The sequence below is a fragment of the Pseudomyrmex gracilis genome, unplaced genomic scaffold (assembly GCF_002006095.1).
Source record: "Pseudomyrmex gracilis isolate BER0280 unplaced genomic scaffold, ASM200609v1 scaffold_3, whole genome shotgun sequence".
In the NCBI taxonomy this organism is placed as follows: domain Eukaryota; kingdom Metazoa; phylum Arthropoda; class Insecta; order Hymenoptera; family Formicidae; genus Pseudomyrmex; species Pseudomyrmex gracilis.
Genome location: NW_018020587.1, coordinates 863372 through 880665, shown reverse-complemented (window position 1 = coordinate 880665; position 17294 = coordinate 863372). Strand labels below are relative to the sequence as shown.

General features: G+C 35.6%; 1 protein-coding gene across 4 annotated transcripts in view; it reads right to left on the bottom strand.

The window, feature by feature from the left end:
* Positions 1 to 17294, bottom strand: part of LOC109854844 (BAI1-associated protein 3) — a 63020-nt gene that overhangs the window by 25854 nt on the left and 19872 nt on the right. For all 4 annotated transcript variants that reach the window (XM_020428375.1, XM_020428386.1, XM_020428396.1 and 1 more), the window contains exons 2-3: positions 10178 to 10811; positions 8458 to 8699 (exon numbers count right to left, since the gene is read on the bottom strand). In XM_020428375.1, coding sequence (XP_020283964.1) covers positions 8458 to 8699; positions 10178 to 10384 — 449 coding nt within the window. In that variant the 5' untranslated portion in view covers positions 10385 to 10811. The remainder of the gene's footprint in view (positions 1 to 8457; positions 8700 to 10177; positions 10812 to 17294) is intronic.

The following is a 17294-nucleotide window of genomic DNA, read 5'->3' as shown; positions in this document are numbered from 1 at the left end:
TGTCCACTTAAAAACAAATAAAAAGGAAATTATTGTACCCCGAGGGAATTATTAAATTTTAGAAAACTCGCACATTAAATAAATAGAAGGAAAACATAGAGAGAGAAAGAGAGAGAGAAGTGAAACAAATAGACTCGTAACGAGAGAAAAACTTGTCATTCGATAACAAGGTCGTTGCAAGACGGCTGCAGACCTCAGAAATCAGTACCAAAGCCTGTTAGCAAAAGACTCCACGTTGTAACGCAATGAGCATGAAGCAGGACGGTCGGCAAAGGATCATAGAAGCGCGAGGGTTGCTTTTTCCTCTCCGATATTTTCCTAGCGCGCAGCTACTTTTATGTTTTTACCTAACGCGTGCGCGACACACTTGTTGACTCTCTTCCTTTTACACCGGTGGTCGCTGTAAAGGTATTGAATTTTTCAAAACATACATAGCGTTTTTTTTTAGTAAAATTTAAAGGCTTTGTCTAAATCTGTATTTGTATCTCTAGCATTCTTTTTTTGCGAAGTTCTGCACTTGATCAAATAACAGAAATAAAATATAACTTTGAAAAGAAAACTTATAAAAGTTTTCACTAAACTTCCGTAATTATTGATCGAAATTATTTTTCCTGTTTAGCTTCGTAATTGTTCGTCATTAGCGTTGCTGTTCTCGTCTTTGAAAATTTATTCGTCGTTCCTTTCGTCGAAGGAAGACGATAAATCTCGATATCTCGTAATCTTAATTGCCCGGTGAGGAAATTAACTCGGAATAAAATTAGTATCTCCGCTAATGTCTTTTAAGGAACTGTACTCATTCAGTTATGATCTCTGGCTGCCGCGAGATGAAATCAGCTGAACTTTTGCTTGCGCGAAATAGCTCGCTCGAGAACAAGGATCGATCTTTGATAAAAAAAAAAAAAAAATACAAGGCGACTGTAAATTTTCTTCCGATGTTAATTAAAAAACAAACATAGAAAGTATGTTGTATACTATTATCTTTAATGCTGTTGTTTTTTACAGTTGTTTATAAAACTTCATCTAATAAAAAGAGAATATGCTATTTATATAAACAATATAATATGTAGATAAACTAGCTAGATAATTACGCCTTAATTTAATGTTTGAAAGTATTGTTCTCTTCATTTCAAACGCGCATATTACACATTGAATATAATTACAATATCATTACAATTATTATGAATTTCAGTCAATGTGCAATTTGTAAATGTAGTGGTAGTCGTTATATTGCGTTTAGAGTTGTTGTCGCAACACGCTTCTTGGCAATCTCGAGCGCCCTTCATCGGCACGTTACTCGCGACGCAGTTTCAAACATCAACGATTCCCATCTCTGAAGAGTCTTTTAACACCAACAGCAACTCGACAGCTTGCGTTACCTTCACGAACCTTACTCAAATTGCAGAGAGTGTTCAAATTACAGATTACAAGCGCTATAACTCCGATAAACACAAAAAAAAAAAAATCGAAAAAGTCGCCGATTTATTTGTGCATCGCTAAAGAGAGAATGTAAACCTAACGGTAAATCTAATGTAAAATCGGCGTACGCGTTATACACGTCGAAATGCCGCGGGAACACAATTTTCGTAACAATTTGGGCGAACGCGATATATTCACGCTGACCTAACCGCTGACCCGAAACTTTTGATGAAACCTCGAATGTCAGAACGTCGTCTCGCATTAAGTGAGAAAGAGAGAGAGACTTTCGACGTAAAAAGTATTTACAAGAAAAAAAAAGAGAGACTTCCAAAAACTTTTGTTATTACGTCACGAAGTATTTTTAACGAAAATCTGAAACCTATAGGATGGATATTCATGCTGATGGAAAACAAGTTTTATACATATACGATATATCTTTGTTTTATACGTGTATGTGTGTATTATATCTATACACATCTAAATTTATATAGATCCAATACGTACATGCGATAAAAATTTGCTGAAAATTTTTGTATGTTATTCGCGGAGTTTGATATGCGCGAACACATATGTATGTATAACGTGTTTTCTATATATTGTATTTTATTCATACACAGTAATATTGCATATTTCTCTTTTTTTGACCTATATATTTTTACTACATAAAGAATATTTCTTCCATTCTGTATTCAATTGTCATGTATGTATTCTTACATATTTGATATTTGACGCTTTCGGCGGTGTGTTGTAAGAATTTCCGAAAATGGTCGCAACAGCGTTAGTTTCGTATCGACGTGAACGAATTTCAGTTTACCCAATCAGAATTCAACAGCAGTCTAATAATGGTATTCTCTCTTTTTCTTTCTTACATAGAGTTATTAAATTATTTAAAACAATGCAGGAGCGAATACATTTTAAAATGAAATTCTGAATGACTAAAAGTTAGATCCTGATTTTGTTATCTCTAAAAACGTTCGCTCTTTAATGTACGAGCTATCTTTCTTAACTTTATCGCGAATTGTATAAGCATGCATGAATCTCGGTAAAACGACCTGTATTTGCTGTGAAAAACCGTCGCGCTGGGAAGAGGAAGTAGAGAACTTTCATCTCGTTTTCGAGAACCGTAATGTCGCGTTTTATGGACACGGAACGGATTTCCGTAAAGGAACGTTTTTTGCCTGAGTTACCCTAGCTTTCCGCAAGCTTTCCCCTTGTCTACATGTATAAGACACTGCGGGGACAAAGATCGCCGCATCGGCGATAAATGCGTCGTGGAAGTACGACGACAGAAGGTGCGACCGGGGAAATCGACTTGGAAATCCTTTTAGAAAGTTTTTTATGACGCCGTCGGTGACCGCGACACCGAGTTAACCCCGAGTCGTCCCTCGCGGGGGCAACCGCGAGAAATTATTTTTCAGTCGCCATTGTGTAGCGCCCGTTATGTATCACACTTCCGTGTGTTTTCCAGTTTTACGAAAGCCCGTCGGCTATTTGCCATTTTACTTCCCGTTTGTAATTTCAGTTGCGCGACCCTCCTTCGCTCGGCTAAATCGCCTCTTTCTATTTACTTTGCCCTGTGGTTATGTGACGCAAGTTAAAGAGCGACGTTCATATAAATGAATATCGATCGAAAATTATATATATATATATATGTATGTATGTATGTATATATGTATATACGGCGCGGAAAATAAGGCGAGTCCATTAGTAGCAGTCCTGCGTGTGACGCACGACCGCGGCTTTCTTTTTTCTCATAACAGTTCAAGGCTGATTTTCAATGTTAATAATCGATGATGCAAATTTACACCAGCTTTGAGTTAATTTTAGCATACAGAAATAAACAATGATAAAGCGATCGGAAAATTTGATTTGGAATCAATTTATACGTTTCTCATATTTTTCTTTTTTTTTTGAGAAATCAACACGACGAAATCAAATAAAACAATAAAAATACACTCACAAGTAAAGACTAAATTTAATAAAAAAGAAATTCTTTGAAAGAGTACATAGAAAACAAAATGATACACAACATGGTATATAATTGCGTTACAAGAACTAATTTCAAGCGAACGTACATTTTCAAGAGCAATACATGGTCTTCGTATTTCGGAGTAAAGAAATAGATCCGGATGGCAAAGATAAACGAAGTTAGAGAAATGCTACCATGCAATACTCGACGACCACACAACGAAATGCCGCATTTTATCCGAAAGCGTATACACGAGAAGAATACGTAAACATATTCATATGATAAACAACCCTTTATAGCGTGTATATATAGTTTTATTCGCTTTAGAACACATTATCTCTGAAGTACGTATTCCGGACTCGGAATATTCCCGAGTATTTATGAAAGGATAAGACTACGTATGTTTTATTGGACAATAGATAAGAAATACACGTATAAATTCTTACGTCGTAACTTTTATCACATGTAAACGCGAGATTACGAAAGTGATAATTTTAATAACATGCGCGATATTGGTAATATCTCTGTCGTGAGATATAATAGCAATTTGCGGTGCAATACTTGAATATTACTACTCGCTTGTTTAATAACACTCAATTATAATAGGAACTTTATTTGCGTATATATATATATATATATATATATATATTCTCTCGAAAATTAATTTCAACCGGCAGAGCAATTAACGCTTTATGCGGTTAATGCTTTATTGAATGACGGTAAAAAGCATATTTTCCACAGTTATTATAAAATATATTATAATTCGAGTGTGAATAAATGTGAATAAATAATCTCGATGTGCAATTTGAAGAATAATACTCTGTGCGCAAGAACTCGATATTATGACATTATTTGAATATCTCAAAAATGTGATATGGAAAATAATATAAAATTTTTTTTGACTGCAAATGTGTATACGAGAAATATGATCATCAAATTTTAGGCAGTTTGTGGCGTATTGAAGCGAATAAACTTCCCACACACTGCAACGTGCATATAAACGAGCAACTGACACACCTAATGTAACGTAAGAACAATTTACATAGGCTGATCGAGCAGTTGATGCAAGAAATTGTCGATTGAACAAGAGGCATGTTGTATCAGCCTACGTGCACCTGTGCTTTCGAACGGATCGATGTATATAGACGCGCGCTCGAGCACAATTAGATAAAGCCTCGATCTCTGGTGGAGATGTTTACAAGCTTGTTTGCGATCAAGTAGCGGACAGAAAAGCGATAAATACCGGTCCGCATTTGCGTCTAGGAAAAAAACAAAAAATAAAAATAAAAACGAGAACGATAATGCGCTTCAACGTGCTGTTGTAAATTTACAATCTTTGTTGATCTCTCATAATCCTATCGTTTCACCGAAGTGTTCGTTCGCGAAGCGACGAGGATTAAGCTTGCAGAAACAATTCGAATAAATTTCGCTATTGGGAAGCTATATTGTTTTCTGGCACATTCATGTGTTTTTAAAAATACTTATTCAGACATATTGTTACGCGCGCGATAAAAACTTGATTTGCTAGCAAAAGCAGTTTCTTTATTCAATTTGTGTATGGATGAGATATAAAAATTCGAGAAAATTGTTCGAGGACTTTCTCTGTAAAACATCAACAACGTCAGGACAAATATTTTTGCTTTAGAAATGTCCAGTTTTTTGCTGCAGGAAATAATAAAAAAAAATAAAAAATAAAAACTTTCAACAACGAGGAGAACGTATCTCAACGATGAATATTTCACGTCGAATTTGACAATTAAGTCGCGAAGCGACAATGTCATTGACACAGAATCGAAGTATATCCGCCGTCTTCTATTACGAGATAATACACTTTTCCTTGTTTGTTTCCGTCCGTTTGATACGAGCTCAGCGTCGTCGACGGTGATTAAGTTATACCTGCTTTGTCTAACTTCATTTGCCGGCCTTGAGCAAGTCGTTCTCTCCGGGGAACAAGTCTGCTATTTTATCAAGCACCACGGGTGACCCTCCTCGTTAAGAGTACTCTGGGGAAGCGACAAGCGATTATAGTCTGGCGCGCCAGGTTTTAAGCATTGACGAACTTGTGCCGGTGCATTTTGTACAGAATTTTGTACGGAAATAAAAAAAAAACATTGTTACGTAAGTACGTAAGTAGAAACTTTGTTTAAAAGAACAACAACTGACTAAAGTTTTCGTGGGATTCGAGAACGCGAGACTCGTACAAAGGATGTCATGCTGGAAGAGTAGCAGCTCTTTGATTACAGGCCGCTTCTGCCAGCCCCACAGACGAATTGAGGTCATCGAATGACCAGTTCTCGATACGTCCCTTCTCTTTGACGAAAATGATGCTTCTGGAATTTGGAACACAAAGATTCTGTTTGACAGAGATTCCATCTCTTTTTACCCTGATCGCTTGAAAAAACTTTGTTTTATATAAAAAACTTTTTTTTATAGTTTTTATAATATAAAAAACGTTATTTTTACAAGTTATGTTCCCGAAAATATTTATTCAAGCGGACGAATCAAGCTTTTTTCTTTGTCAGCACTTTCTCCACATACGCAAAATTTCAGTTTCATACATTTGCGAAACGCTCCAAGTGTATTTACCGTAAAATTAACCAGAATAATTAATATAGATGAGTTCGCGGAAAATATAACTGATTATTGACGCGATTTAAATTTGGAGAGTGGAATTAATTCGAGAATTGAATTCTTCACACAAAGCTTAGAGATAGAAAATTAAATGAGAGTGGGAATCTGTTTGAAATCTTCTTTCAAGATTTTTGGCTTATCGTATTTCCACGTAAGCGTGCCGGGTTTAATTACACAACGAGTTTTTACTGTGATATCAAAGACAATTTTGCCAGGCCACATTTGGCTTCTCTCCGTTGCTAAAATATTCATACCTTCATTATAGTGTAGATGGCCATTGTGTGTTCGATCATGTTATGCATTCATTCTACATAAGTCAATTAAAAGCAGCTACATCAATTATGGTAGTTGTATGTTAAATATTAAAGTTTATTTGAACACTATATATTTATTGCTAATTTGAAAAACTCTAATTTATACGTATTCAGTATTTTTCTACTTACTGTATACAGAAAGAAACCAAAGAGATCGTGAAATTGAAACTATTAAAAAAAAAAAAATTTTTTGGCTTTGCGTGGTAGGCACTTTACGTGACATTTAAATAAGCAAAGATACGTAAAACATATACGTAGTACTTGCAGAGAGATAATATTGATTTATAATATAATAATATCATAGTACCGTCTGTTTGCTTTTGAAAAATATAATATCGGATGAAGATTAGTCAGTTTTTATTATCGTCTATTTCATCATTTTTTATATCTCTATAAATTGAAAGTGGTATTCAAAAGCGATATTATCGCGTATTGTGTTCTCTCGCGTGCAAATAATATATCGACCTGCCGAAGATCTCGATGTCGTCGCAATAAAAACCTCACTGCGTAGGTTGCGTGCTCGCAATTTTATTCATCAAGGATATAGAAATTGTAGAAATCGCACACGGCTCTCTTAGTATTCCGACTACGTGTATAAGAGAATTAATAATACGACCAATAAGTGCGCTGATTATACGTCCGAAATATTTTTTAAAGCGCAAAAACTAGCATGTATACATCGTAATTCGATTTAAATTCAATTCGAAATTCTATCGCTCTTACTGGTCTTGTTGTCATCTCTCTTTATGTATATAGTTTTTTATTCATAAAGTTTCTCAAATGTACGGCATACAGAAACTGTCTGTCACACGAGAGACGTCGACAAAAGTGCTGAGAGAGAGAGAAAGGATGAGGGGGTTTTAAAAAAAGATTAACAATTCGCACTAAATGGCCGACTCCGTGGCCATGCATATGCAACGGGTCGAAAGGGAGAGAAAGGCGATACATCGCGTCCGCTTTATTAAAAGTGCATTCGTCGCGACGTGCACGCGAAAACTAGAAAAGGTGTGTGTGTAGGAGAAACGCTTCTCATCTCACCCGCGATCGCAGTTCACCGCCGCGCTTTTACGAATGCAACGATTAATAGAACTCGGGAGAAAAATACGTATCTGAGAAGTTTCGCGGTAACTTGCATCTCTACTACTGCTTTTTGATGAGAAGAAAGAGAGAGAATGAGAGACATAGTTAACCATAAAGCTTTGGCGCGCACAACAGTGCGACGCAGTAAACGGATTAAAGCGCTGAATGGCTAGCTCGAAGACAGTGTCTTGCCTCTTGAAATCCGATTGAGAGCACTTGAAACTGCGTCGAGAGAGGCGCAAAACCACCACGTCGCGATAGACAACTTTGCGCCCACCACGGTCGGAGGTATTGCTGGAATCTGATTTTTATGCAAAATTTGTTTATTCCGTTTTTTAATTTAATTTTTTACTTCATAAATTTAAAATATAGTTTGTAGTTATTTCGTGCCAAGTTTCAAAACAGTTTAATACAAAAAGTTATATCGGATGTGTTGCCGGTAAATTATTACTTCATATATGTAAGTTTCGTTAATTTGATAGAACGCTATGTCACGCGAATCACATTTGTTTTTGCGAGAGAGAATATCTCGAAAAGAATGGATGATATGCTTTTAATTCGGAACGTGGTTATCATAGGCTGTATAATTAAAATCGTACTAATGACAAAGCAAATTAATCATATTTACTATTTCCAAGCATTACTTTCTGAATAGTAAAGTCAAATTATTAATCATTATTTATATACACATACACCGTGTATCTTCATGTAAATAACTAATAAAAAGCCTTTTATCGCTCAAAAATTACATTTGCTAGTTTATTTTCTTTTACCTCTTCCTCCTTATTATCCTCATTTTTGCCAAGCATATAAATTATATATAATACATTTTATAAATACGTAAAAGAAAATAAATTTGATTTTTCGAACGAAACGTAAGTGTATATTTTCTGTAATTTTCATTCCACCTTATTTTGTCTTGAACATATACAATTCCTATTTCTTGTGTTGTACACTCGAGATAAGAAACCGGAAACGTGACAACTTCTTGAAGCCGTGTGACGTGTGTGTGTGTGTGTGTGTGTGTCATCGCTGCAAAGTACTCACCCGGAAGTAGCCTGTATATCGACCTCCGGCCAGGATGGTCTACGACGACAGAACATAAGAGGCGGACGATCGCTGGATCCCGCACTACGACGGAAAGAGCCGACTCGACGGGGTGACGTGGCGCCGCTTCCGGTCGCCGGGTGCACCGTCAGACCCGAAGAGGAAGTGCACTCGAGGGTGCGTCTACGTGCAGAGAGAGAACGCGTGTGTTGCGAGGTGACGGTTCCTGGCGGTGGCACAACCTGGAAAAAGCAAATGATTTTGCCTGAAGACCGTGCAAAAAAAATTCAGCCGGAAGCTGATGACATAGCGTTCTGACATTTTTATTTTTCATTTTGATATTGCGTTTAAATTTAAAACTGATCTTGTTTTTCTTTGTATCAAAAAACACATCAAATCTAACAAAATAAACTACAAAAAGAGGATTACAAACAGTTAACTTGATACAAATTTCCAATTTGCTGTTTTTTGCACTTAAATATTTAGTTTTGTCCTCAAAGAGAAATGCAAGATTTAAATAAAATAACAAAGAGAGGTGTTTGCTGGCGCAGTGTAAAATAATAATAACTGCATATTAAATTCGCGACAGAGCTTTTCCTCGATAGAGAGTTTGTTTGCTCATTTGCTTGAATGTAATTTGATGGACGTTTTAATTTACACGTCGATGCCAATAAATGTATTGCTTCTTTTAAAAAACTCGTTCTCCGTTATCCGTATCGACAGACCATTTTTATGCTTTGACACAAGTGAGTGAATAAATTCTCGTTTTCCCGGCCGTTTAAACGAACGATGTATATTTCATTCAATAAATTGTGGCGACACGTCGTTATATATTCCGCAGAACGGTGCATCATTAATAGCATCCACTTCAGCACCTTGTTTGCATAATCAATTATATTATGCTTATTATAGACATAAGTTTATCTACGTGCGCATCAATATAATATAAGGTCCAAATACAAATTAAACATATCATAAGCATGTTATCAGCATGAATTATCAGTTTTCTTAAAGTAGAAATTTTGATGCGCGTATTATTTTATATTTATTTTTTATGCGCGATTCCAAATATAATTTCTGTGTTAAAATAATAATATCGGGAAATACGTCGAGCGAGAGGATTTTTTATTTGTTTGCGAAAATTAGCGCCGATGTAACAAGCGATTAATTACTTCGGTACACATCGGTAATCAATAAATCGAAGTTTTTTTGCTACACAAAGAGACAACAGCAGTCACGTCTGTGTCTTCTATCGCAGATTGTAACACGTCCTCTTTAATGTCACTTTTCTTGGCTTCTTTAATCAAGAGAAAATACGATCGTTCTTTTGCCGATCGCGCGATTATTCTTCGTAAAAAGTTAATCTCGGTTTTACGCAATCACACTTTTGTTAGAATCGTATATATTAAAATTTATATATATTTTATATTTTTTATATAAAGACTATATTTTTTTGATATAAAGACATTTGAAATAATTATTAATGAGTAATTATTATTTGATTAATTAATTTTATACTTTTGTTACTCTCTCGAAATTTTGTACAAACTCAAAAATATTAATATTAAAATACTAATATTTGATAAGTATCTTCAAATTTACACACGTACAATGCGACAGAACTTTTTGACTTGAAAATATATTTCAAATAATATGATTATCTCTTGTTCTTCATTTAATTTCTTACTTTGCGATACATGTACTTATTCCAATCACGTACCTTGGGAAAGCCATGAGGAGTGGCTTGTTGGGAAGCGGTAGTGCTGGTGTTGGTGGTCGAGGTGACGCTTCCAGTGGAGCTGCTTCTCCCGGTCCCGCTACCGTCACCTTTTGAATCTTCACGGCTGAACGAGAATCTCTTTGGGCTCAGACTGAAGCTTGCCACGCTATTTGTGACGTACTCCTGCAAAGAGTTGAAGAAGCTCATTTTCGCAATGATGTGTTCTTGTCCTTAGTGATTTTCTTGCGTAGAACGCTGCTTGTTCAAGCGATAGCGAATATCATCGTCGTCTCCTGCTCAAATGTTCTCGCGGCTCGTTTCCGAAGACCAAAACTCCCTCGAGATCTACGCGCATCGATTTCGCGAAAGATCTATCGGATATTGTTCGTCGTCGTTTAACTCGCTGTCGTGAACGAAGTCGATCCCTCGACCGCGGAGATAACTTTCGCGATACTTGGCCGCGTCGTAATATCGATTTCCAGCCACGGCCATTTGCGACCGCTCTTCAAGTTCTTCCCACGATTCTTCCAAGCAATTTTTGTTCTCACCACAGAAGTCATTGTACTTTGCCGAGCACTTAAGATATTGCACTCCCACCGCGCTTCGGCTCACGTCGATGGAACGGGGCAATCATCTGCAAAAAATCAAATGAGGGGAAGTTAGTATACGGCGAGATACTCCCGATACGTGGTAAGATTAATAACTTTTCGGCGATAACACGATGCATTAAGATATTATTTTCCGGCAAATTGTGCATAATCGCTAAGATTATCCGCAACGTGTCTCGTGCAAATTGGAGGACCTCTATGAAAAGAAGTTCATTATCTAGATTTGAACTCGTGCCAAGAAAGCAGTCGCTTTGCCAGCAAGCTTGCGCTTGCTTAAAATGTTGCGCAAACGTGCTGTTAAGAGAGTTCGAACTTTCTAACGCAAAACTTTCTAACTTTTCGAGAACAGCTCAACAACTACGATTAAGCTTCAACATATATTTTATGCAAAAACCACTGCACGTGATCAGTTGCCAACAACACACGTATCTTCAAAAGTTTCGTAAGAGCAACATATCCTAAAATTTTTTAAGTTAATTGTTATATTCTTTGAAGTAAAAAAATATATGTCCGTCATTAATCAGAAAACGAACCTACGCACAATTACGAGCTTCGAAATAACTTGAGATCAGTTTGCGAAAGCTTCTGGCAGCGGTCATCTGTTCATTATCTCGTGAGCCGCACGTTAACCGAACCTCGGTGGAAATGTCGGGCTCTTGTCCGATCGAGAGAAGGATCAAGCCGCGGGAGAAAGCCAGACAAAGGGGAACAGAGAGAAGAGATTTGGGCAAATTAATCCGCGACCAGCTGCATTTCCGCTGCGGTGATGCGTGACGACGCAAAATGCGCGCACACACGAACAATAAATCGGTCGGCGATGTAATTACATCGCGATTGCGTCCGATGAACACAATCACGGGAATATATTGTCCTTAAACGTCCGGATTTTCCAACTGTTCGATCGTTCGATAAGTGAATTTCGTTGGCAATAAAAATCCGCAAAGATACTTAACTTTATTTTCAATCCCGAACTATTAAATCATGTTTTGCCCGGCATCTTTTGAAACTCTTCAAAATCATAAAAAGATAAGTTATGCAAATCTTGTTTTTTTTTTTTTTGAATGAACAACAGAAAATATTAATAGACTCTCGAACGAAAATGTCAGCATTTTGTCAAAATTATTTTTACTATTTCAAAGTCAAATGAAGATAGTCCTGTTCTCACTTTGATTGTTCGTCCTATTTTTCGTGCGGTGATATTTACGTAGCGGTGCCGAGCGGTGGCGCAATAAACCAAATAGTTGTTAATTACAATCGTTTACTCTAATGTAACCGGTGTAAAACGTATAACGCCGCGGTATCGGACCGCGCTTAAGCTCCGAAATTGTCTTTGTAATCCCGTACCGCGATGTTTACAAATCGCGACTGCGTGAGTGTGTCAAGCTTAAGGAAAGTAATGAAACCTCTGCAGGAAAATAGGATGACGTGGCTGGAAAGTAAACTTGCAAGGTAAACGCGCGCGAGTTGGCGAGATAATCCGCGAAGTATTACTAAAATCACGGATATCTGCGTTGGCAAATTTCACGGCATTATTGAAATATCGTCTTGTCAAATGAATCGTTAATTAAAACATTACGGACAGTTATTGTATTTGATGTAAACTTGCGTTACGCTGTAACAAAATGAGGATAATAAAAACTAAATTTTTTCGTGTATTTACATTAAAAAGTGTTTACATTAAAAATTTTTTGCTGTTGTGAGAATTAATTTATTTTATAGGGAATAAAGCATAGGCCAATACGAGGTGATACACCAGATGGTCGTTGTGAAATTAATTGTTTTTTGATTTATTCANCAAAACAAACAAACGTTTCGTTAATTTATTTTTACGCACATATTGTGCTTCAGGATTAAATCTAAAATTCCACAAGTTTTTTTAAAAATACGATATTCACGCCGTATTGCACATTGCCGCTAATGATATTAAGCACGCATAACGATGTAACTTCTAAGATAAAAGTTGTATCTTAGCAAAATCACATTGAAAGTTTACTTTTTGCGTGAAGTTTTAATGAAACTGCGTAGCGTTCTCACTAATATGCTGTCGTAGAGTTGGAAGAAGTATTGCGAGTAATAAATTTTCGTGAAGAGAGAACAACAGTTTCTTTGTTAGCATACTTTTGGGGATCTCGGAAGACAACGCTTGTCGTGACCCGTGAGATCGCTTAACGATCTTCGGTAGCTTTTTATTCTTGTAATGTCCCGCAGGAATAATTGCTTTCAGAGTTTATTGGTGTTGTAATGCGATTTCCCAGCATAGATCGAGTTATCGTCGTTTCCTAATTGCTCTTTCTCTTTTTCTTAGCTTTTTTTCTCTCTGTGTCTTTCTTTCTTCGTGTTTGATTAGGTCAACGCTTTAACTACATATCGTAGTAAAATAATAAAGTTTAGCATAAAACTTGAAAAAGTTTTCTTTATGCACACGAAAAATATGTAAGATTTTTTATTAGCACTACAGCATATAAATCTACAGTATATAATGTATATATATTCTATGTTAGGAATCCAATTTGGAGTTTGCTCATCACTTCTGTCGACCTTTAATATAAGGGTAGCAGATTGTTGCCACTCAAGAAAGAAAAAAATAAAGTGACTATTTTCCCCATCATTTTGACTGGCTATTTCTTCTCTTCGCGATGGTTCGGAGCAATAACTGCCTTCGAAACTCGTTTCACGAACGCTTAACGTCTCGTGGGAAAAGAAGAGCATTTAATTTCTCGAGAAGTTAAAATATTTGCTGCTATCCGATTTGCACAGAAAACGTGATGTTCGTTAACTGTTTTCAACAGAATACGTGTATTCTTGATTATTTTCGAAACGAGAGGAATTGCAAATTTTCTTATATTGATACATGAATTCTCTGCAGAGTGTGAGAAAATCATTCAACTAAAATATTTTTAAAGAAGATTTTTTTATCGCAACGTGGTTGCATTTCAGATGACTTTAATTGCGACAGCCGATGATTAATATTGAAATATACAATTATTATCACTGATCTTATTTTCAATTTAAAAATTTTTATTCTCACATCTCGTTATGACACATTTGCGAGTATGCCCAATATGTTTTCAATAGTTTGTCACCGCATTTTGTTATGTCCAAATTTAGTGTGTAAACTTGGATTATAAATATCGCTGTTTTCAATATAAATCGAAATTCAATCTACGAAATGCAATCCTTTCAACATGATCAACGCTTTACACAATTAAATACATTAATTGCATTGTCGGTCTGTGTATACATTGAAGTGTTTTAATTGTTTTCATATCAAATTGCGAAATATAAAAGTTGATTAAAAAAAAGTTAATTGCGCGTTACACTCGTGTCTAACAAGTCTCGCGAGTACAGTCGGCAACGACGAGAATTAATGCAGGACAGAATGTAATTTTGAGAAACGTGCGCGATGCAAGTTAATTAACTCGGGGTCCCCTTGTTGCAGTTACATTCTGCGAGCACACTCATTACCGATACTTCGCGGAAAAAGATTCTCAGCCAAAACTTCGTTATGCAGGCACGTCTAGTGTAATGCACATTTTTTGCAAAGCACTTTGTGACTCAAATTTTTGTTTTTTCCAAAAAAAGTCAGATTAAGACCAATTGCGAACCAAATTACAGAATGTTAACGTAAAAAATCTGTATCTTTATAATAATTCAAAGTTTAAATTTTTTAATCGGATCTTCATCAGTAAAAATAATCTAAACATTATCAGCAATAATTTTAAAAATGTTATTTTAAACAGAATAACTTAATTAAATTGTCAAAACGTGTACTAGAAGTTTTCTTGTTCTACCTGTAATAAACAGTGCGTTGTTTTGTGCTATAATGAACACAATTTGTGTTACGGGAAAGATACACTTATCAATGTCCTGTGCAATGCTTAGAAAAAATTGATTTGCATTTATTCTATACGTAAGAGTTCGTGTCCGTTGCAACTAACCTCGAGCGTAATCGCGATTTGCAATCACTGGCCACGTAACATAAATACTAGTCCGTCCAATTCCGTTTTTACGTGATTAGTACCGTTCTATTTTCGTATTTGCAGTTGTTCTTTCACAGTGCGTATTTTTTTATTTACAATTTGTGTGGCTATATTTTTACCCGAGTATCTTTTTCTATCGTTGCAACATATTATGTGCAATGTTTGTGTATGTGTGTGTGTATGAGTGCAGTAAACTAGTTAGTGGAAAGTATTGCTAATTATGCTATCGCTTGGGGATCTCATAAAATATAAATTAATGACACTTAAGTACGTAAGTCCGTACGCGATTTTATCTCGCACGGTCATTTATTAGTGTCCTCTTCTCTCGCAAATGTTAGAGGAAATAAAGTGGTATGATTAAGTGAAAAAAAAAAAGAAGCGAGAAATTTTGAGATAACGTCATTACTAAGCACGAAATATGAATATGTCATCTGTGAATATACGCTAGATATAAAATATTTGTTGACACGTAACATTAGCGTACATTTGTGATAGAGAAAAATATTCTAATTATAAATTCCAAGATTGCCGTTTTTTTATAAAAATAAAAAATTGTTGTGATTTTGTTCAAATGATTTTTCGAATTTCGAAATCGTTGAGAAAGAAAAGACTTCAAAATAATTTTTAATGTAAAATTTATTTAAAAAGAATTTAATGTCAAAATCTTCGTACATTGCAAATAAAAGTAGTAACTAATATTGATAAGTAAGGCAATATATATATATATATATATATCAAACTACCTGCGGCAATCGCAGGAATAAAATGTTATTTTCAGCGATTCTCATTTCAAAGTTCTGCGGAGCGTTTATAACGAGCAGTTCTATATATAATATATATACGCAAAGTGTAATTGAGACAAAATTAGAACGAGTTTTTTTTTTATCAATCTCGCAATTGCTGCGTCGTCTCTTTTAACAAAAATCATAAATAAAAACAAAAAGTAAAAACCGAGTAAATTTGTACACGTCGGCGCGAGTAATCGTTAAATTGTTAATCGTGTTCTCGAGAAAATCGATACGTTTCTTGTGAGCATTCAAAGTCCCTTAAACCATAACTAACTGATAGACAGTCAAACATCCTCTTTCGAAAATTTGTTACTCAAATAGTGTTGTTTTCTCCTCTGTAAAAAAATAAACAAAAAACATACGATATAATTACTAAGTCGCGTGTAAGCAACCGCGAAGAAATTGCATTGTGTGATTAAAGCCTTTGAATGAATTAATTACGCTATCCGATCAACGTTATCGCAAATGTCTCATAATCGTACACCATTTTGATATATTAATGCAAATTTCGCGTTAATCCATTTAAAGGTCTTGGGTTGTTGACAATTTGAGGGAATATTATCGCTATTTAAGCTGTTGTTCTATTAATATTTGTTTCTCAATTATAAAGTTTTGATTTAATTACGTAGATATAATTCAATAAAATTTTCCTCAATTACAATTTTATTTGTATCTTCGTACGGGATTATTTATTGTATACGCAGATTTCGATTTCAAGAGAGAGCGTCATTATTCTGAAAACAGAGACTGCAGCGCAACATTTAGCATCAAAATACACAACAAGCACGGAAACCGTTTCCAACGTATACTCCGTACAACGCAGTACGTATAATCCCATAACCTTGTAAACTAGACACCGGCTTTAGTCACAATCAATCATATAAATTAGCTCAGTTTCCGTCTTAATCCAAGGCGCCGCCATTACATCATATATTACAACACGAAAACGGCCGCACTTTATAAAGTCTTACGACGGGAGATAATGGAGCACGAAAAATGCAAACTATAATACATGATCTTGGAACTCGGTTGCGAGAATTTCCGTCGCGGAAAATTATTTCAATGTTTCTTCTCAGTGCCCAGCTGACGGGGCATATTAATCCTGTCTTTATGTAAATTGTAAGAGAATTAAAAAAAAATTCAGAGATATAAATCTTGATTTTAAGAGTAATGTAACACGTTGTAAACTTCATGTATTACTATAAATAATTACGTGTAATTCTCGAAACTAATTGTTTTTCAGAAACAAGTTTTGCAACGAATTGAAACAATTCAAAAACTCCGTAATAATTTTAAAAAGCGTCATATAAAATCATATTTGTTTTTGTAATTTTATCAACCGTTAAATATTTCAACGGGATTCTCGATCAGAGATCTCGATTCTCACAGATTGGATTCTGCGAAACTGATGATGTTTTCGGAGCAACAGGCATCAAATATTTAATCGACTGTCTGTCGTTCGCACAATCAGACGTAAGAAATCAGAGAAACTTTTGATATCGGAATCTCGGTGTTCTTTTATTGGCGATACTTTTTCCAGTTCTTCTCCAAAAGTGATTGTTAAGCTGCGCGTTTGTCATTCTCGCAGTTATTTAAAATTCGGCTTACCGCATGTAAACTTCTGCGACGAATATTCGTGAAACGTTGCAGACAGACGCCTTTGTAGTTCGTTTTATTGAAGATTCTTTCATTAAATGGAAAAGAAAGCTCACTCGAGCCTTGCTCGAGCCAATTTCATTAG